General features: G+C 46.8%; 9 protein-coding genes across 9 annotated transcripts; 5 read left to right on the top strand and 4 right to left on the bottom strand.

The window, feature by feature from the left end:
• Window positions 1–415: 415 nt before the first annotated feature.
• Window positions 416–2,892, top strand: I302_102325 (Grx4 family monothiol glutaredoxin; the record flags this gene model as incomplete). The annotated part of the gene is made up of 4 exons (XM_065869463.1): window positions 416–595; window positions 815–889; window positions 2,311–2,683; window positions 2,765–2,892. 4 exons carry the CDS (start codon window positions 416–418, stop codon window positions 2,890–2,892), a joined length of 756 nt encoding a protein of 251 aa, XP_065725535.1.
• A 260-nt stretch (window positions 2,893–3,152) lies between these two features.
• On the bottom strand, window positions 3,153–4,730 carry I302_102324 (uncharacterized protein; the record flags this gene model as incomplete). Its single annotated transcript, XM_019187701.1, has 4 exons — window positions 3,153–3,389; window positions 3,538–4,107; window positions 4,265–4,531; window positions 4,590–4,730. 4 exons carry the CDS (start codon window positions 4,728–4,730, stop codon window positions 3,153–3,155), a joined length of 1,215 nt encoding a protein of 404 aa, XP_019050579.1.
• Window positions 4,731–5,015: 285 nt separating this feature from the next.
• On the bottom strand, window positions 5,016–6,668 carry I302_102323 (uncharacterized protein; the record flags this gene model as incomplete). Its single annotated transcript, XM_019187700.1, has 3 exons — window positions 5,016–6,035; window positions 6,090–6,457; window positions 6,530–6,668. 3 exons carry the CDS (start codon window positions 6,666–6,668, stop codon window positions 5,016–5,018), a joined length of 1,527 nt encoding a protein of 508 aa, XP_019050578.1.
• Window positions 6,669–7,305: 637 nt separating this feature from the next.
• On the top strand, window positions 7,306–8,875 carry I302_102322 (uncharacterized protein; the record flags this gene model as incomplete). Its single annotated transcript, XM_019187699.1, has 13 exons — window positions 7,306–7,348; window positions 7,474–7,512; window positions 7,577–7,623; window positions 7,691–7,726; window positions 7,786–7,841; window positions 7,903–7,913; window positions 7,986–8,008; window positions 8,083–8,098; window positions 8,165–8,190; window positions 8,253–8,334; window positions 8,391–8,584; window positions 8,698–8,760; window positions 8,852–8,875. 13 exons carry the CDS (start codon window positions 7,306–7,308, stop codon window positions 8,873–8,875), a joined length of 660 nt encoding a protein of 219 aa, XP_019050577.1.
• A 296-nt stretch (window positions 8,876–9,171) lies between these two features.
• I302_102321 (uncharacterized protein) lies at window positions 9,172–11,422 on the bottom strand (the record flags this gene model as incomplete). Its single annotated transcript, XM_065869462.1, has 6 exons — window positions 9,172–9,441; window positions 9,591–9,701; window positions 9,763–10,367; window positions 10,455–10,616; window positions 10,682–11,080; window positions 11,140–11,422. The coding sequence occupies 6 exons, from the start codon at window positions 11,420–11,422 to the stop codon at window positions 9,172–9,174; spliced, it is 1,830 nt and encodes a 609-aa protein (XP_065725534.1).
• A 497-nt stretch (window positions 11,423–11,919) lies between these two features.
• Window positions 11,920–12,806, top strand: I302_102320 (uncharacterized protein; the record flags this gene model as incomplete). Its single annotated transcript, XM_065869461.1, has 6 exons — window positions 11,920–11,922; window positions 11,983–12,024; window positions 12,147–12,296; window positions 12,395–12,491; window positions 12,554–12,586; window positions 12,670–12,806. 6 exons carry the CDS (start codon window positions 11,920–11,922, stop codon window positions 12,804–12,806), a joined length of 462 nt encoding a protein of 153 aa, XP_065725533.1.
• Window positions 12,807–13,313: 507 nt separating this feature from the next.
• On the bottom strand, window positions 13,314–15,687 carry I302_102319 (uncharacterized protein; the record flags this gene model as incomplete). Its single annotated transcript, XM_019187696.1, has 3 exons — window positions 13,314–14,826; window positions 14,892–15,025; window positions 15,100–15,687. The coding sequence occupies 3 exons, from the start codon at window positions 15,685–15,687 to the stop codon at window positions 13,314–13,316; spliced, it is 2,235 nt and encodes a 744-aa protein (XP_019050574.1).
• A 2,072-nt stretch (window positions 15,688–17,759) lies between these two features.
• I302_102318 (uncharacterized protein) lies at window positions 17,760–19,489 on the top strand (the record flags this gene model as incomplete). The annotated part of the gene is made up of 6 exons (XM_019187695.1): window positions 17,760–17,905; window positions 18,055–18,202; window positions 18,288–18,458; window positions 18,533–18,697; window positions 18,826–19,091; window positions 19,159–19,489. 6 exons carry the CDS (start codon window positions 17,760–17,762, stop codon window positions 19,487–19,489), a joined length of 1,227 nt encoding a protein of 408 aa, XP_019050573.1.
• A 642-nt stretch (window positions 19,490–20,131) lies between these two features.
• On the top strand, window positions 20,132–20,868 carry I302_102317 (uncharacterized protein; the record flags this gene model as incomplete). The annotated part of the gene is made up of 4 exons (XM_019187694.1): window positions 20,132–20,141; window positions 20,208–20,431; window positions 20,526–20,589; window positions 20,717–20,868. 4 exons carry the CDS (start codon window positions 20,132–20,134, stop codon window positions 20,866–20,868), a joined length of 450 nt encoding a protein of 149 aa, XP_019050572.1.
• Window positions 20,869–21,251: the final 383 nt, after the last annotated feature.

Genomic DNA, 21,251 nt, shown 5'->3' with positions numbered 1-21,251 from the left:
CTTTCTACAATTATCTAATGAGAGTAAGAAAAACAGATACGTTGCCGCTGGTTGGGCTTTTTGATGAGGACGGTAGTGGCGAGATGTATGCCCTTTTGAGGTATAGATATGGATGAACAAAAGGTAAGACGGCCGACCACAAAGTGAGTTGTGATGACGGGGTAAAAGAGGTTTTTTCGAAACCAGTGGCGGATATGCAGGGGTTGAAAATTATCATTATTCGAGTAAACCATTTAACACCAGCTAATGGCGTAATGTCCACAAGAGTGGACTTCATGCTGCTTAGCAATCCGTCAATTGTAATCTTGCTCTCTTTATCAGATAAAACTATCTCATATACATCCTACGAAACCCACCTCACTCACGACACACTCTCACCCATCGCCACCCATAACACCACTCCAACACCGTCACAATGCCATCGGATAACCTGGTCAACGTAACCTCGCCAGATCACTTCAAGTCCCTCCTTTCAGCAGATCTCAACCGAGTATCATGCCTGAATTTCTGGGCATCATGGGCAGAACCATGTCAAGCGTTCAACAAATCGATAGAAGACGAGGCAAAAGATTTCCCTCAGGTCTTGTTTCTCAACGTGAGCTTTTCATGTCTACCGGATTAATCACGGTGCATCCAGATGTTCTAGAAAAAGAGCTCAAGCTGATATTCTTGACCTTCCCTTTCGATGTCGTAATTTATCCTTCTAATCAAACGGTTCAACGATCATCTCGATACCAAACATTCCCACATCTCACATGTGAATCTCGCCTAACTCGACTCTCGACTCATCTCGGTCTTTCCTCGTATCCATCAGATCGAAGCCGAGGAATTGTCTGATATCTCCGAGTCATTCGACATTGAAGCTGTACCTTCGTTCCTCCTCTTACGTGTGAGTGGACTATATCGCTTGTTTGACTGCGCCTTCTATTCGCTTCTTCTTTTGCTGTTTCGTTATAACCCCCCTCACTCATTCTTTTTCCAATATCTCTTTTAAATGACGCTCTGGAATATAACCTGTTCTTCGATCATATCTGCACATTTTCCAATATTTTTCCATCCCTCTTTTCATTCTTTCTCTGTATATAATGTAGGAGCATGACCAAGGATCATGTCTTTCGGGCTATCCTTGGTTATTGTCCCATAATGACCCTCCGACACGTTCAGCGACGTCCATCCTTTGTATGACCCTTCTTTTGCTATAACTACATTTCTACGCTGCTCGTATAGAGAAGGGAGAGTGCAGTCTTGGTATTGCACGTTCGTTACCATATATAAACAGCGTCTTCTGTGCTGGTGGCAAAACCTGTCTCTGGACTCGATTCCAGAGAGCCACTCACTTCTTTCTCGCCCTTATCGAGGGTGACGACCAATTCAATCGCTTGAGCAACTTGCTGACGTTGTCAATTGCATCTATCTATACTATTTTGGAATCTCCCCGAACATCTCTCACCATGGCACCAATGGACGAACCACCCACTCCGACCTCTCCCACCAAACCTACCGGTAACAAATCGTTGCTCCCACCTGCGCCTTCCCGATTCACCCCTCGTACCTCACCTCTACAATTCTTATCAAACTCACCCACCAACTCTGTCTCCTCAACCGCATCATCCAACACATGGGTGCTGCGTACTCCCGCTCAATCCGCCTCCTCAATGCCCGGGTACGGAATGGACCAACCGCCCAAACGACCATTCACCGGACGTGCCCCCAACTCATCGCCTGCGCACGTCAACGTGAAAATCCCTTCACCCTCCACGCCCTCATCTTTCGGCTCAAACGGATTCAATACACCCAACTCGTCCATCATCCGAAACAAACCCCACATGCCTTCGCCGCTGGACAAACTCGATTACCTCCATTCGATCCCGCCTTCCCCGCCCATCCTCGACCCATCGCAACTGTTGGTGTTGCCACCCACCCCGAATCCCGACATTCAAACTCAACATCCGATCGCCTCTCCTTTCGTCAACCTTTCACCTTCCCCGCGCGGCTTATCCAAACCCGGTGCCGGTATTGGCCTTTCGGGACTGTCGCCTTCGCCCCGTCGTCGGACCTCCAATTTGGGCCCCCGACGTGGTTCCAACCTCGCTGTGGAAATCGAACCTGAACACGGGAAATACACTCATGATCAACACGATTCGCCGTCGATCATTGACACACCATGCGAACCTACCCCAAACGACGATCCGATATCTCGTGTACCATCGCCACTTCACCCGCACCGTATCTGACGTCATTACCCATGGACACTGTTTCATTCGTTGTATCTTGGTTCTTCCTGTGTTATACTGTAAATCATGTCTATAGGGTCACACATTGCTGGCCAGGCACTCTGGATCCGACGTCTCATTATTGAAATCCCTTCTTTCCCAACACTCCTCGTCCTCGTCCTCTTCATCCTCCAACATCCAACCTCTAGCCACCTCCAACGCGACCCCCCAAGCACCAGCGGAACAACCGAAACAGCGAACAGAAGAAGAGATAGTAGCGAGATGTAAAGAACTCATGAACAAGCACAAGGTCGTGCTCTTCATGAAAGGTAATCCGACTTCACCCAAATGTGGATTCTCGAGGCAGACCGTGGGGCTCTTGAGGGAACAGGGCGTGGAATTTGCCTGGTTTGATATTCTCTCGGACGAGGATGTGAGACAAGGTCTGAAGAAGGTTAACGATTGGCCTAGTGAGTTGGCATCTGTTGTCTTCTGACCCATTCTAGTCATTCGGATAAGAACATAGCTGATATACATGATTTATACCGCAGCCTTCCCTCAGATCATCGTCAAGGGCGAATTGATAGGTGGTCTTGATATCCTCAGGGAGATGATCGAGAATGGCGAATTCCAAGAAATCCTGGCTGACGAGGATGCAGATGGGGTGGATGAGAAGTAAACACATTAAATAAAATAATACGAAACGCTCCTTCCTTTAGTTTTAGCTTGAGAGATGGTAGGTTCGATATGTATAGATAGATCGGTTCGTTGGATTATCCATGCCATTTTTTCAATATATTACGGTATAAGATTATATGTATATATGATTGGAGTTATGCTATGTGAAATTATACATGCGCAAACCTATTTCACATGGCATGATGCAGGGTATCAGAAGGGCAGAGAAGTACTGCAACTATACACCTCAAAGAGTATGGTCTACTGGTTCATCGTCGATTCCTCATTATCCAATATCACCTCTTCTGCTATCCCACCCTGCACCTCATCATTGTCTTCCCCATTACTCTGCGCCACCACCTTATCGTCCTCGTCTCCACCCGCGTTATGCTGATGCTTCGCCTTTTTCGATTCATGAAACTTCCTCTGCGGGATGACACTCTCGAAAGCTTTCTGCCAGTCGTTCTGGGCGATATATTGAAGGAGGATATCGAAGACCTATCAAATTACGGGAATCAGCAAGGGCAAATCACAGAACGATCAATGTCTATAGTGAATCTCGATGGAATGAATTTGACAGATGGTATGTACGTAAACCCAACAGTCTACAAATGCCCTCGATGATACTTCAGAACCAACCACTCACCTGATTCACAGTCAACACCTTCCTTGTAGGCAAATTCTCAATGAACTTCCCAATAGGTAATCTCGCTGTCTTTATCCCTAACTTCTCAGCTTTGCTCTGGCATAGACCCTTGTACCTATTCCTATCGACGATACCACCAATAACGTATATATGATTCTCATCTAGCGTTTCCAGCTCTTCCTCTGCATCCGCACTGAGATAGATTAAGGTGTGGTTGCCTTTTTCCATCCCTGGAGGAAGGGTCGGTCCTGTCAAGTGAGTTTGTAAGGAGTCGTCTGTATCTTGATCTTGATTCTGGGATATCTGCTCAGATATTACTTGATCGTTTCTCTTTTGCTCTTCCGTCCCCTCGCTCGGATGTGATTTTAATACCTCATTCAACACACCCACATCCTGACCCCACCAACACGACCTGCTCCACCTATCCCAACCCCTATCGACCATCTTGGCCCACAGCCTCGGCGAGGCAGCGGGGGAGAAACTGGTATGTATGATGGATCTAAATGGTCCAGGAGCGATACGGTTCGTAGAGTAGCAGAACCCTATTTGGGAGGACATCGAGTTGATTTCCTATTTCACGAAAAGAACAATATCAATACTGAGCACATTTAATCATTTGCAACCGCAAGGAAGCGATGGTTCGTATGATAGGTTCAAATCAATGATCACGAAAGTCCATTCCCCCCTTCCCTTCTACATCATATCGTGTATGCCCCAACCCACTCACCTGCTCATTCATCAACTCATCAAACCCCAAATCAAGAACCACCCCACCCCCCCAAACCTGCACACTCCCATCATCCAACAAACCATTCCCGAACCTCCTCTTCTCAGCTTTCCTCTCCCTCTCCAGTCTCTTCCTCTTCTCGTATATCTCTTTATCCCGCTCTGATAACGTTCCCTCTGCATATCCCTTCGTCAGCTCTGCAGCTCGTTCTTTCCTCCGGGCTTTCTCGGCGGCGCGTTTGAGGGGCTTCATCGCTAGCATTTTGGCCTATACCAGAGTGAGTATATAGTATTTTCCGAGGGAGCATACGTGGGAGATCGCTCACCTGCTTCGCAGCCTTCTTCTGAGCGTTCTTGCTCATCCCTTCTGGTCTTTCTGAAGTCGAAGTGGAAGTAGATGGTCCAGCTTCGACCTCATCGTTTATAGAGGTAGATGCCGAAGCGTTCATCATTAATTCTTCGTCCATTGTGTAGGGTGTACGTGGGACAATAGACCTATAGGCTGTCTTTTCTCTTCCAGCCGAATTGTGAATGTTGAGCGTATCGCAGATGCTGATATGCAATGCAATTTCATAGAATATGCAAGAGTAAATGATCTTGAGTTGTATGTTGGCCTTGCAGTTTACAGATGCACGAAGCTGAGGTCTAAGAGTCTCGGAAATTTATCTTAAGTATTCCCCTCAATTATGCATTGAGTACTACTAAAGTGCATATGAACGACTGATGTCTCCACCTCAACGCTCTAACTCCCTTTACAGCTTATGTACCTTCCACAACACCAGCCCTCTCCTGCCCAAGACTCTGTGTATCGTCCCCCGCAGTTCATCAAGATCATCCAAATTCAAATGCCTATCGTACCTCCAAACCTCCTCTAACCTTATCTCACCATCCTCAAGCCCTGCGTTGACATACTGATCCAGCGAAGTAGAGCTCCAGGGAGCTACCAGATACGTTGTCTTCTCTTGATCAAGCACCGCTGAATCCTTTATCGGCTGTATAACATCACCACTAAATACCCTTATCGTGTTGACCCCTTGCGAGTCATCGCCCAAAAGCCAGATAGGCGGACTATACGTCTTCCACCAGTATACATCTACCTCTCCCTTACCCTTGCCAGCTATATTCTCTGAAATGTGCAACTGAACAGGGACGATCCCACCTTGATGATACACACCCATGAACGTTCCCATGATAACGTTGAATGACACCCACATCACTATCCACAGTTTTTTGCCCTTCCCACTTTGGGGGATACGGATAGAGGATAAGAGGAGAGGTACGATGGGAATAAGGAATCGTGGTTCTTGGTGGGGGAATATTGATAGTGCACTGATAGCGAACATCGCAGTGATGAGATTCCACCTGCTCGTATGTGACGGATATCGAAGTGGTGTGATTATTCTTGAGACGCCTGGACCGAGGAGAAGAGGTATGTTAACTAGTAGATGGAGGTATCGCGGATGCAAACCGTGGTTCGCTAGATTGCTTGGATCAGAGTTGTATAGCAGATTATTGAGCGGTGTGATGATGGGTCTTCGGTGGAATATATCTGAGAATGAGCTCGAATAGCAGATCGTATCGCCCAGTATGGCTGATGTCGCTGTAAATCCAAAGGATAGTATGAACACCAGTAGATTCCGGCGGTGATGGATGAAATGCGGTACGAGTCGGAGCGAGGGGATGAATACGATTGCCGGGAACGTCGTGCGATCGAACAGTCCCAAAGCGAAGATGCAGCCTAGCAAAGCGGTATACTTTAGACTCAGATGACTCTGCATCAAAGACATCAGCGACAGCACAGCACATCACACTGAACAACTACGTACCTTGTTGGTAGTAATCCATTTGATCAAGACAATGCTCCACAGGACCAACAGAGTTTCCCAAGAATTGGAGAAAGTGTGCATCTGATATGTCCACGTAACATAGGATGATCCCACCAGTACCATTGCGGTAGTTCTGGTTCCCTGAGATTCTGATTGGAGTAGTTCCCATAATGCTCGATCTCCCACTAGAACACTTAAAAGGAACATGGTCAATCGTAAAGCATAGAATCGGATTCGTGGTGTAGATCCCAAGAAGCGAAAGACGCCGAAGATTGGACCATAGCATATCCACAGGACTGACCAACTTCTCGCCGGATTGGGAGAAGTGAATTCCCATGTGTATTTGATGGGGTGGCCGAAAGTGTTACCTACAGACATCATAGAGCACTCGGCTTAGCATGGAGTAGTGGGAACCAAGAGAGATGGGAGATGGGACGTACTGGAGATGACCTCTGGTCCTTGGGAGTTCTCATCTGGGTAGATGTAGCTTGGCGAGAGGGCAAAGTAAAGTCGGATGAGAAGTAGGACAAGATACCATCGTTCTCGTAGATAGCTGTATCCTCCACCTGTAGATGACATGTTAGCTTGATTTTCTCGGCTGCTGAGCTGGGATGATGAGCTTACTGTATCATCTGAAGATGTCATGACTGAAGCATCACTGTGCGCAGGTCAAAGGCTTCACATTTTCTTGGATGGGTACGAGGGCATCTCCTTTGTTCAGAGTTTAAGAGTCTAAATTCGGTCGATACCTTTGGCTCGTTCCTTCGGGTTATCATTTCGACCTACGAAGCACATGTAATACCTTTAGACGAGCTTCCTCTGTCAGCTGAAGGGATGCTTCTTGAGTCCAGATATGATTGCTATGGAAATGTCCATTATCAGGAGTGATTTAAACTGTACTGGTGATGAGAATCCAAGATTCCGGCTTTTATGGGATGACGAGTGACAGAGTGAGTACTTGCTGACGTAATCATTGTTCCGATCATCGATTACTCGTACAGATCCATCTCGACCATATGATTGATCTCTTGTTACGTCTTTACATCTCTCAAGTATATATACTACATCCATACACATCTACTGTATGATCACTCTCACTCTCCATAGCATCTCGCATACACCAGCATCTTACCTCGCGACTCACCCAGCTGTTTCACAATCCATCTCATCATAGGAAGCTTCTTTTATATCTAACTACCGATCACAGACATCCAAAATGTCGGACGCTAGATTACGTCGTGTGCAGAAGGAGATCAAGGGTGAGTTCTCGAATTTCCTAGTAGCATATCGAGACTATATATATATGAATTGTAAGACTCTCATGTGCTCTCTGGGATATGCAGGCTCAGAGCTGAGGAGAGAGCTGACCGAGGACTGAATGTAGATTGCGCAAAGGACAAGACGAGTAATATATCAATTGACAGTGAGTACCCTCAACTCCGCTTTGGCTATTGTACTCTCAGCTGATATCTATATCTATTATTCAGTGATCGATGAATCTCCATTCCATCTTATCGGAGCCTTCCCCGGACCAGTACGTCCGCTACATATTCGATACTTAGGTTATCATCGAGCTGACTTAACCCCGTTGACGGAATTAGCCTGACACACCCTACGAAGGAGGATATTACGAGGTGGTAAGTCTTCCTGCTGCTCATAAAGTCCCTCTTGCTAATGCTGGTCTTCGTGGATACAGGATATAGTCATTCCGGATGCATACCCTTTCCAGCCAGTGAAGATGAAATTCATAACGTGAGTCGATCATGCGTTTCTGATGAAGTAGATTATATGCTAACTTGAATATCCGTTGCAGGAAGGTATATCGTGAGTGGACAGTTTAAAGTTTCCTCCTTTCCAGGATCAGAGTATTATAGCTGAGCACGGCGCATTGGTTAGATCCAAATGTCTCTTCCGCTAGTGTGAGTCTATCAATTTATTTCACATATGTTTCTGGAGCATACCATGACTAATCGGCCCATTTTTGTGGTTGTAGGGAGCTATCTGTCTTGGTACGTTCTCCTTCTGTCTGCTGTTCAGCTCTCTCCTCATCACTAATGTCTTGCATTGTCGGATAGATATCCTGAAAGATGCTTGGTCACCTGTAAGTCCAGCTTGTAATACCTTTCAATACCGAAAGCTGAGCTGATAATATCATTTCATCAGGTACTCACCCTCAAATCCACATTAATCTCCCTCCAATCCTTGTTATGTGAGCCCGTACCGAATGATCCCCAGGATGCAGAGGGTGAGTCCTTCCTCTCGTGCACAGCGGCTGCCTTGCTAACTGTCAATTCCCCATAGTCGCAAAACACTACCTCGCCGATCGAAACTCCTTCAACGCCACTGCCAAACACTGGGCTCAGGCATACGCGCAGGCACCAGCCCATAAGAAGAAGAACGAGCCTGGGAAAGTAGCTACGGATGCTGAGATGGCTGGATTGTCGGAGGAGAACGTAGTTGGGTTTACGGATATGGGGTTCTCAAGGGAGCAGGTGGTGAGTACCCTATGGATTTCAAAGACGACTTCACGAATCTCAGGTCATTCATCTCTTTGAGGTTTGGGGCTACAATGTGAAGAATTGGGGAACTGATGATGTGTCTTCTGTAGATCTCGATACTTAAGAAGCTGAATTACAGAGGGAACAACGTGAATCCACAATCGTATAATGCAGTGAGTGAAGTCTGAACTCCCCCTGTCTTCCTCTTTCACCGTCACCCCAGTAAGTGAATATCCGCTCATCTCGCTGCTTTCGTTTCACTAGGTTCTCGAAGAGTTACTGAAATAATCGCGAGGTCGTCTCGGTTCAACGTTGGAATCGTCATCTAGGATTTTTTGAGTGTGTTGAGGTATTTTTGGTGGGTTAGGTTCAGGTCAAATGGACAGGAAGAGGACTTTCAATTCCGGTCATAGGTAGAAGAAGTAGATTCAAGGTAGTCCAAGCATCATATGTAGCCACATGTTTCCTTCTCCATCGTACTCAACGATCATTGCGAACAGTATCTAAGCAGTGTCAACACATTGTGAGGTATACATTATAATGTATGCAAATACAACATAAGACAGTACAAATACAATGGCAGATCATGAATCCCCCTCTTCTTCCTCCACTACAGATTCCAACTTTACATTCGTGTGTATACTCTGTAAAAATGTTCCCTCCAACTTGACTTCATGATATTTCTCTTCTTCTCTTATATCCACCAGTCTCTCAGGTTTGATATCTATATCTTCCTCCCCTTGCATCAACTCAGTATCTGTTTCCACGGTGGAAGGGAGATACATGTCCAGATGGGTGTTGATAATTCGGTGGATGTCGGGTTTGGTAATTTGGTTGGTATGTAGTTTATCTCTCTATGTGTAGTGAACAAAGCGAGTCAGCTCATTTGATCTCAATCAGCCATCAATGGCCTCTTGTCTTCTGAAGATAGACTGTTTTTTGTTGTTGTTCGTTTGTTTCCTTTTAGGTTTGATCGACTGAATCGGACTCATGTTAAACTCACAAAGACGAAATAGGTCGATTTGGTGATCATTCCGAATATATCTTTGAACAGTTCATTGGTACGTGAGATATTGCGATCCTCAAGTAACAGCAAAGTCTGTTTACGTATTGCCTGTTCATACCGATGTGTGAATTAGCATTCATGGTCTTCCGAAGAGAAATCGTGAACTTACAGCTTTATTATGCAGTACCTGCTGAGGAACTCTCACTCTCTTCTTGGCTGTACTGCTCATTTCCCCAATCACGCTCGCGTTCGCGTTCACACCTCCCAATCCATTGGGGGTACCATCATCCGAAACAGGATTCGAATTCGGACCACCAAGACTATCCGCAGATTTACTCCTACGCATCAAAAGGGACGGCACAGGTGTAATTGACTTGGATCGTTTCCCAAATATATCTTCTTCCTCCTCTTCTTCAGATGACCCCTCCTCCTCTTTCTTCACTTCCAGAAGTTTCGTGCTCGATGAAGACATATGTTCCATCTTCACTACTGATATCGTAGTTTTGTCCAAAACGATCTTCCCAGACTTCCTCTTCCTCTTATCTCCTTCCTCATCGTCATCTCTATCTGCCAACTCCATCTTCCTCGGCCTTTTCTCACCCCTTCGTCCGGGTGTACGCCCAGATATGGGCGCGGGTGCAGGTGCGGATGGTCCGCCCTGCGATACGGGAGGATGATAGATCGATGAAGATACTGATGATGTCCTCGATAACGATCGGGAGGGGAATAAAGGGGGTGGTTTCTTGGGTGCTTTGGCGGGGAAGAAGAGCGGTGCTATACGGCCATATTAGCTTGTGCCTTATTTAAGAAGAGATAGATGTCTAGCCATTTGAATGAAAGATATGAAAGAGAAAGACTCACCTCGAGGTAATGGTTCACCAGGTCTCACCTTCTTTTCGCTAGGTGGTGGAGGGGGAGGTTTCCTCCTTCCTACGCAGAGTTTGAGGATACCTGGACTATCACCGTTCTCTATTGACTCTTGTTTCTGACCGTATACGAGGATTGTCGAATTGTTCGATGAATCTGTTTATCCCGTAGTATTAGCGCCGCTTTCATTTGAGGGTTCAGAATACAAAAATCAACCCTACCAATACCTTCATCGCCCAGCCCTATCATAATAGCATTCAGAGTCCTTCCATTCTCATTGAGCTTCTCCGATCGACATAACAATCCCGTAAAGTACGCAGCTAAGAGTGTAGCCTGCGGTGATATCGACATGTATATCTTGGTCTCACTTTCACCTTCCAATACCTCCTCGGGAGGGAGATCTACCATCCCTCTCACTTGAAGGTATTTCCTTCCTCTCATCGACTCCAGTGAGAGGCAGAGATCGGTATCTCCGTTGGTCAAGGGGAAAGGCGAACCCATGCCCCCTCCTGGGGTACTTGTCCCAGGTGTGGTATGGGTGATGGGGACATCGAAAGGGTTGATCTCCTTGTTGGACGGGGTGGGAGGAGGGAATGTCAGTGATGCGAAGAAAGTTATACCTATGTAGCGCATACTAAGTCAGCCTTGGACATAGAGACATGGCTAACCGGCAACTCACCATCCAACCTCCATCCTTCATTCCCAATTTCCAGCCCTCCTCTCCAGAGCAACCTCCACGCGGATCTAGCTTTAGTCGCACTTCCACTCGTGGTCTTCTGAGAAGGGGTGACCAGTCCATTTGGCACTTCTTTCGATATTGGTTTGGCAGGACTAAGCACAGAAGGCAGTAGGCTCTTCCTCGTAAATGAGTTACTGGAGGTCCCACCCAATTTAGGTCTTGCGAATGGGTTTCTAGATGGAGAAGGACCGATAGGAGGTAGGTGGGATGGGATGGTCGTCATCTCCCTTCATTGACTCGGATCGGATGCCGTGTCGTTGGTTCTATATGACCATACTTGTAGCGATGGTGAATAGGCAAAGTAATGACGATGATGTTGTAGTAAAGACAGACGCGTCTTGGGTTGAACCTGCACGCGACCTCTTGACGAGTAATCCTTAATTCCTCAAGCAGGCTCTTTTGCTTTCGCTTTCTTGCCCTGTCACAACCAAGAGGGACCAGTGAGATGAGGGAGCGTACTTGTTGAATGGACCTGGATGAATGTATGCATGAACAAGGTGACAGAGTGATTATCATCTTTCTAACAAATCACCTACCAATCCTCTTGAGTACCGGCAAACAAGTAATTTATATGGACCCCACCTTTAAGCGGTGACGATAATCGAACTACTGATAGCTACCAAAGTCATCTACCTGCAATGTTCAAAAACAACACATCCTCTCTAACATCTTATAGCATTCGAGCCTAGACATAACTACAACTGCAGTGAGAGCGCCAAAATGGTAAGTGTCAGACCGAAGGCAGGAGACTCGCCACCTCATCGCTGACAATTGTTCTCTCAGCTCCCATTATCCCTACTAACGGCCGCTCAAGGCAAACCCATGGTATGTCTTTGTTTTCCTTCTGCGCTTGTCCTCTCGAAGCAACACGACCATGCCAGTAATGCTACTTGACTTTTTCAAGCTTCTCAGAAACCTGCAGCTGATATGGTTTCCCGTGTGTGTAGCTCGTCGAACTCAAGAACGGAGTAACGTTCAATGGTCATTTAGTGGAATGCGATAACTTTATGAATGTGACTTTACGAGAGGTATATCAGACATCGGCGGATGGAGAGAGGTTCTGGAAGATGAAGGAGATGTTCATCAAGGGTAACATTGTGAGTGCAGAACGATTGCTGCTCTGCCATCGCCTCTTTTGGCTGTGAAGTATATATCGACTATCGATATTTGCTAATCCTGTTATGACAATTTGTAGATAAAATACTTTCGTATAGCAGATTCCATCTTGGACACAGCAATGGAAGAACAGGAGAAGCAACGTGCAGCTAATAGGCAACGAGGTAACAATCGAGGTGAGCTACCTACTCATCACTCCGACCATTGAGACTTAGCTCACACAATGTCATCGTGCCAGGTGGACGAGGCGGTCAAACGAATAATCGAGGAGGTAAGCCTTCCTTCCTTTTCTACCAACTACACCTCCTTTCAGCTGTATAGTAAGTAGCTGATGCTGCTCTGTCGAATTTGCAGGACGAGGTGGTCAGCCGGGAGGTAGAGGTGGTCCTCCGGGTAGAGGTGGTCCAGGAGGAGGAAGAGGCGGTCCAGGAGGGAGAGGTGGGAGAGGCGGTGGTGGTGGGCGTGGTGGACGAGGAGGCGGAAATCAATAGTCAGGAGGAAGTCTTGAAAGGAGAGTGTGGTACATCATTCAACCTCAAGGGGGTATCAATCATCAATATAGGCTCGTCATCCGTTATGCAGACAGCCTGCGACATTATGCGTTTGACGTGGAGTCAATTCTGACATCTCCCAGATGGGACTGATCGTTTTTGCTAGGACTAGTCGAGCATTGCTGGTAGCTGTCGCTGGATTAATACCAGATGACTATTCGGTTTGCGACCGTCCTAAAATCAAGTCCGGTTCAGCTGTATTCGGAACTGCAGCTGCAGCTAGCAGATGTGGTAATATTCATAATCAACATGATATAACTATATATATATATAATATAGGATCGTATCCGGGTCTATCTTTATAGTATGGTATCATGGGGAGACGTAAGTGGTTATCTCAAGTATTTAAGCTACAATGTATGATATGTTTTACTGATTTTATCAGGTTATTTAGCGATGATGAAGTCCTGCTTCATCACACCGGCATCCCATTAATAATGCGCTAGATTACGACAAAGTGAATTCAGGCCATTGAGTGAAGTCCATCTCCTGCGAGTGGGCTTCCAACTGTAAATCCGATTTAGGTTCTTCGACCATGATAGGTGGGAAAGCATTATCTCCCGTACTAAACAGGAAGATATCATTACCGCTATTTTCAAGGGGTTGTTCAATAACGACCGTCGGAGGGGGTATGGAATTCTTCTTGAGGTCTTCACTGATGATAGCTTGGGATAAGACGTATTCCATCTGTTTCAAGTTCTCTTCGCTGACGTGGTATTGCGAATCATGAGTACCATTGTTGGTCTGAGTAGCCATAGCTAGAATACTGATAGCTTCCAGTTCCGCATTCAGTTCGTCCTCCGACTTGTCCGGTATGTCTGCCGAATCAGAAGAGATCGACTGTTCCCTCATTCCCATGTTCAATGTCGACAGGGACGGATCGTTGTTCTCGTGCATCTCTAATATCTGATCTTGGGTCATACCTGCTGATTCCCCCAGAGAGAAGATATTATTCTGATCAAACATCCTCTGAACAGCTACCATCGCATCTAACGTCGCTTGGTCTTGCACCTGCTGGTGACCCCTCCACATCTCACCGCCATCTGATAACTGCAGAGGCTCGTCCGAAGGATTCAGGAGGATTTGCTGTTGTTGATCAAAGTTGAATTCCGGGACAGGTAGGATATACGTACTTGGTGGCGCAGATAGAGAGTTTCCACCCAAGAAATTGATCCCCATCTCGGGTATGTCCAGATTGGTCATAGGGAAATTGAATGTCCCGTCTAGCGGAGTGGTCGATCCTGATATGGGATTGTAACCTTCTCTCCATTCGTCGATTTTCTGCTCGTCGAATACGGCTGATCCAAAGTATCCCAAGTCAGATACCGACAGAGCATCGTCATTGAGGGAATTGAGACTTGATGAAGAGGTCGTACGGGATAATCCCCCACCGCCATAGAACGATCCGCAGCCTGGTACGGAGAGGAACTGGTTCCCACCTAGTAGATCAGGATTGGTCGATGAAGGATTGGAGTACATCGCTGGATATTGGTTAAGGATAGTTTGGTGAGTACCAGAAAGGATATTCGATTCAGAGTTTCTGCGTATCATATTTTCCGACGAGAGGGGTTTGACCTCTAGTAGGGGCTGTTCATGATACGAACTCGCTCTTCTGGGCATTGGCGGATGTTGTGGTTGTTGATTGAACATGTTCATCTCGTCATTCCCTCCTGTTGATGTACCTGGGAATTCGTACGATGGAGAGGGGACGTAGAGGGAATCGCCGCTCTCATCGTAATTCGACATCGAAGAGGACATCTCCATACCGCCTTCCATACCGGCATAATGGATATACCCATCGTCAGATACCGCTGAACCGCGTCTGGACCGACACGAGTCGATCGTACGGATTGATGGTCTTCTGTAGGGTTTGTGCCCCAATGCAGCGGCGTTGGCTCGGGCCTGGGCGAGGGAGACGGGGCGTTTGTTCGCTAGTTGAGTATCGGATGTTTGGAGGGAGCTACGATCCGAAAAGCTTTTTAGCTGAACTCGATATGAGGAGGATAGGGTAGGTAGGAGGCTTACATTAGGAACGCCTGAGATTCAGTCATATTGCTAAACCCAGCTGAAGATTGGGTTCTCCTAGATTGACAGAACGGACAATCCCGTACGAAACGCGCGATGATCTCCTTGGGGATCCATGAATAATATCTTCGAACCTGTACCAACCGAAGGATGTACCGTACATCAGCCATCAAACCCAGAGGTTTCAGAGGCAGAAGCGATAACCCACCTGAGCACTCGTCTTGTCCCTACCGCCATGTCCAGCCTGCGCATGACAATGGCACAGCACCTCGTATATCTGTTCCTTAACAGCGACGGGCTTGTGATCGTGGCACACGACCTTCTCAGTCCCGAACGTAGTGAGCTGAAACATCTTCTTGGCCCAGAACCTGAACTGTGCAGTTTTTGTCGACGTATCTTTGGGGTCTTGTAACACAGACAACACCGCATCGTACATCTTCTGCGTCAGCAGTGCCTTCTCCCTCTTCTTGGGAGACAGGTTCTTCAGATAATCTTGGACCATCAAATTGAATTTGTGCGGAGAGGGGAATAAGGGGTCTGCGGTCGATTCGACGAGCGCATCGTATATCGGTACGGCAAGGAGATCATCGGGATCACACCATAGCTCTTCGGCGGTTCCGTCCACTGGGGAGTGAGAGGAAGATCTGGAGAAAGTATCGAACTCTTCTGCTTTGGCGTTGTTCTGGGGATAGGAGTGGATCTGAGGGTGAGCCTGGGCGACGATGTGGGGATGGGAATGCGGGAGTTGGGCGATCGCTGGGTGTCCGGGCGGCGGACGAGCCATCATTGTAGACATGGCTGTTGGACAATGTTACTGAGCTTGAGATTGAGGTGGTTCAGGTGGACCGAACGATATGAGATGACTCGTAAGTTGGGTTGAGACTAGATAGGCTGAATGTGAAGAACAGAAAGAGAACTAGACTAGGTTGGATCAGATCGTATTGGGAAGGGAAGGTGAATAACCAAAAGAGCGTGTGTTCGAACCTTCTATGCTGTGCTGTGCTGTTCGGGTCGGTGGGATGGGAAATCGGACTGGCTGGCTAGCGATCGACCAGAAGAAGAAAGAGACATGGGGTCATCAGTTGGGATGCGAACGAGTATGATTATATTCATTGGCGTGTATCCCATGACTAGGGTTCGTGTCGTTGTTGATGGTTGGAATACCGTGGTTCACCTTGAGACATTGCTCAGTCGTATCAATCAGTTCATACAGAACCATCATGCCGAGCTTCTTCACCCCGTACACATTCATTCTGTTGAAGCAGAGTTTCATATTGATTATTCGCATAGTTACGATGTCTTATTCGAGCGTGAGGTTGTGTAGATGGCAAGACGTGTTTGATTGATCGACTGAAAACTCAGTAAGCCGGAAGGTTTTCGTGTTAAATAGATGGATGAGGAGGCGTCAAGCCTGGTTTAATGTATCAGAGCTACTGCCAAGTAGCGGGACTGACTGTGAGATTGTGCTGTCGAATGAATGGAGGGTGAGACAAACTGAGACCAATCGAATGGCAAACCTCGAATTGAACTGAATTGGAGTGGACCAGTTTGATGTATAGATGAGATTGTTGAGTGAGGCGTACCTTTATACAGTATATTTCCATGCTCCCTGCTGAATGAAATGTGATTGAGGCTCATAATTCATACACTCACGAATCTCCTCGTCCACCAATCTGACTTGATGTCATGAAGCTGGTCGATGTCCACAGCGAGGATCCACGGACTGGAACTGGCAACTTATGTGCTACACTCGACTCGCTAGATATTGTTTGTTTGCTGTTCTTCAGTTCATTGCATATGTAGTCGATCATTATCTGTATCCAGTCTTCAGGTATCTGTACCTTGTGAGCACGGCGAACGACTCAAGCAAGCTGACCGAGCACACATGCCGTAATTTCAGAACCACTGGAATGCAATGGCATGAATTAATTTGTTACAGTAAGTAACAAGGCGCCATATGAACCCAATTGCGTTAGGGTACTGTACCAGACAAAGCGCCCGCGGCCCCCTTGGAGAAATGGGGATATTCATGAAGGGAGCGCTCTGCGAGAATGGTCAGCACTTTCAGACAGGTAAAGATCAGAGTGCGTAGTCCCATAAGACTCAGTTTTCATCGTTTTGCTGCTAGGCACGAAAGGATAGTCTTAAATAGACGGTTCCAGTTCCAGTAGTTCCGGTTGACCAATTTACCTAAAGTATTTCAATAGCACGCATGGGGAGTATGGGACAACGACGGCATATAAATTAGACTTGATTATTGATTGCTTTGAATAGTTTGTCACGTTTCCAATGTGCAGTCCGCACCTTCCTCACAGGGCAAGGTAGAATCGAGGTTCCTGATCAGCCATACAGCAATGAATCCTCAAAACTTGTTTCTTGGTAAGCAGCTCAGGAACCCGGCAGGTGATCATGCCAAATCTGAACCTCATCCCCAACCCCTATGGGTACATTCGAATCCGGTAAATGGTCGATCACAATTACACAAGTGGCTTTTCTTTTGTTGTTTTCTCTTCTTTCTTTTATTTTTTACTTTTTGCTTTACCCTTTTTGCTTTTTGCTTTTGGCCTTGTACCTGTTTACCTCACATGCAATGCGATGTGACATGATCTCTGGCAGAATCAACCTCAGCAAGTGGTCTTCTAGTATACCTTAATGGACTTGTCCACTACTCGAGTATCATTGTTGATGACAAATCTTTGTGATTTTCATTTGATATCGTTGAATCATTGATTATCTGCACCAAATATCTTTCTCTGCTAGAATACTTTACTCGTGCACCTCAAGCTCATACCACTCAATTGCTCTGCGCAAGTTCAGTCCCCAGTGTACGAGACACGAAGATAAATATCTGGCTCCGTGCCCTCCAACATGCCCCGCCTTATCATCCCCAATACACCTTTCGACCTTTTCTATCGACTTTCCACGCCGTCTAAAAGGGATAAGGCCTCAGAGATAGATAAGAAGTATGAGACGATACTGTTATTTCATCCGTTTTGGGTGGACTCTTTCTATTTGTGAGTTGTTCCTGATCCTCTTAATCTCGACTTCCTATGAAATTATCGCTCCCTCTTACGAACCCGCAGCCAAGGAAACATGCAGAATGGTATGATGCAACATCACAAACGAGAAGATACTGATCTCGGTTTTCCTCTATAACACACAGTTATCCCCAATTTGACGATCCGGCATTATACGAGAACTACAATCTCCTAGCCTTCGATGCGCCCGCTCATGGATCGACGAAAGTGAAGGGCATCTCACCTGATCCGGTCACCTGGGCTTTTTTCGCGGGTATCGTAAAAGAGGCGTTGGTGAGTTATCTGTATTGCGCTGAAGCATCATCCCCCGCATTTTCCATGGAAGCTAAAAGCTCTGTTCCTGTTTACCTCTCGTCAGACGATGCTCGACATCACCTCTGTGCATCTCGTAGGATCGACGATGGGCAGTTGTCCAGCCATGCATTTCGCATCGAGATACCCTGAGATGTCCCGGACACTTGTCATGATAGGGCCCCCTGCCCCGGCGGAAGCGACTAATTGGTCGCTTACTTTCCGGGAATCTATGCATGTGAGTGCATGTCGTACCGCGATTATATTTAACGATAAAGCATCAAGAGCTAATGGTATCGAATTGTTGCGCAGATCCTGATAAATGCCGTTAAAGCGAAAGATCCCGAACCCCTCGATGCGATCACATCGGTGATATTTGATTATAATGCTACGTCGCATTGTAAGAGGCTGATGAAGGATTTGGAGGAAGAGTACATCCAGTTGACCAGGTCGAGGTTGTTAAGTGGGGAATTGAATGTGAGTGCTCATGTTATTTGAGACATGCTGTGCAATAGGAGTACTGCGTTTGGGGTGATGCGTGCCTGATATAGGAATGGTCTGTAACATCCTGGCGCTATCAGCTAATATGTGGTGTCTTGTGACAGAGCGACATAACAGTCCCCGTCATCATTTCCATCGCTCTCTCACGCAAGCAACTTTTGACGCTTGAAGAGGCCGTGAACCTACGACCACCCGTCTTGATTATTCAGGGTTCACATGAAGGATGGGAAGAGCACGATGATCAGTGGAAAGTGATGTTGGAGGAGACTCATCTAGCGTATGCGGAGCGCAACCAGGGGAGGATATGCGATTCGAGGATCAAAGTGTTGGCACATCTGCCGAGGTGGATGAGTTTGACTTCGCCTGATATGTGAGTGGTGTCTCGAGTGAGGTACATACAATAGAACGAATGCTTACCGTGACTGTCCTTATCGCAGAGTAAATCCTGTCATTAAGCAGTTCATATCCCAGCCCCGACCTGTTAATCCCGATCACGATACGTCTCCGATACCGGACGAAGGACATGTAGGTGGAGATGGAAGGGCGAGAAGGAGATCATCAATCAAGAAACCATTATCACCTCGAGATACGCTTGAGTTTGGTGTACAACCCCAGCCCCCTCAAGGGATAGTGCCGAAAGGGAAATCCATTGGGGAGGTATTGGATGCCAGGCATGGCAATGATGATGGGGACCCGATACAGGATGAACAGAGGAGACGGAGTGAGGGCGTAAATGTACAGGTTGAGGTGGTCATGAAGGTTGATTGATCGTTCAAACTCTTCAGATTGACCCGAATCAGGGGGTTGAATGAGCTTTGCCTTGTAGCTTGTATATCAGTGTCATCATTATTTATCCCTTGTATCATCCTCCTGACGATGTTCTCGGACGCTATTTTGTTGTTCCGCTCTGATGTACATGACACATGTATCCTTATCATCCGTCCATATCATTCAACCTCCACACACGCCATGGGTCGCCAGGAACATGTTTACCCACGCACAAGCCATCAATAACGACGCACAGACCGTCAGTGACGTCTTGTTTGTCAGCATTGGAGCGAGAACAATAACAAAACATGTGGAGAGGTACGATCAAACGGAGGACAATATGATGGATGGTTTTTGAAATGCGTCATACCTCTCTCTCTCAAGTCGTGTTTCAACAATCAAAAGGAATGTGGGTTGATTGCATGTTGAATGATGAATGATGATTGATCTGACGTCACTTTGATAATGACTCATATACATATGTACATGGACAAGTCAAAGCGCAACACCATGCAAGGTATATAAACAGGACGATACACACGTCCTGCATCTACTTGCCACCACATCCACAAACATAAACCTCATTTAACTCAAGCCTTGACTATTCTCTACCCACCGACCTCACTAATACCTATCACCAAGATGTTCGAGAGTGAGTCCTTCCGTACTGTCACGGTCATCGTTGGGCATGTCCGCTAATATCCCTCACACCCACCAGAACTCAAGGCCAAGATCTCCGCCCACCACTCCTCCCACCCATTAGCAAAACAACGAGCCGAATTCCTCCTCGTCACTGCCGATACCCCTCTCGAGAGGAAAGCACACTTCACCGCTGAAGTTGTCGGTGCTGGTGCAGCTTACCAGGCTTTCCAAGCGTTTGAGAATAACGAGGCTCACTCTAAAGGTATCGATGGCAAGGTTACACACGCTAGATCCAAGGAGGTGAGTAGATTTGTGTCAGCAATGTAACGACAATCTTCCACTTGTCACCTCTACCGGTCTGCTTCATGCTGATGCGTTGCGGTTCATGTGACAGATTATCGTCGGTCTTGCAGAAGGTAGAGTAGTTAAGCTTGTCGAGGAGAAGAGACTTCCTTTCAGTGAGTACAAGTCGTCCAAATCCTCATTCACTCCTTCACTCGATCAGACCCACACACACACACACACTCTCTCTCACACACTCGTGCTTAACACGCTATATCTGAACATCGCTGACATCCTCCCCAGCCTCCGAGACTGAGAAAGTCAAATTCATCAAACAAGCTCAAAAGCACGCCGCAGCCGATGCCAAGCGAGCCGTCAGAGAATCAGGTTTATACTCTCAACATGAGCTTGAACCCCTCGATGCGGATGAGAAGATCGCAGCGAAGATCATGTAAGCTCGCGCTTCTCGAGGACCCATTAGCTTTGTTAGATAGTGATCAGATAGTCAGAGATATATTTCCATTAATATTATGATGTAGCATAATGATGAATCGAATGAACGTATGAAATATGAACATGATTCTATCTGACGCTTGGACCTCGTCTCGAGGATGACACGTGGGATACCGTCATTCATCTTGTGCGGAAGGCAGCGGGCCGGAGGGCATGAGTCGGGCCGAATACCGAGTGGGTGTGACGTTTTTCCAAACAGGATGAGAGGGGAGAGGAGATAGGAGTGGGTGAGCAGTGAGGGAATGCATCGTATCGTATCGTAGGGTGAATACCATATCCATCCACCTGGAATCAAAGTGGGTTTCATTGAAAAATAAAAATCCTA

This window comes from Kwoniella bestiolae, chromosome 1 (assembly GCF_000512585.2).
Source record: "Kwoniella bestiolae CBS 10118 chromosome 1, complete sequence".
Classification (NCBI taxonomy): domain Eukaryota; kingdom Fungi; phylum Basidiomycota; class Tremellomycetes; order Tremellales; family Cryptococcaceae; genus Kwoniella; species Kwoniella bestiolae.
Note: the sequence above shows the minus strand (reverse complement) of the source record. Positions and strands in the feature narration are given on the sequence as shown.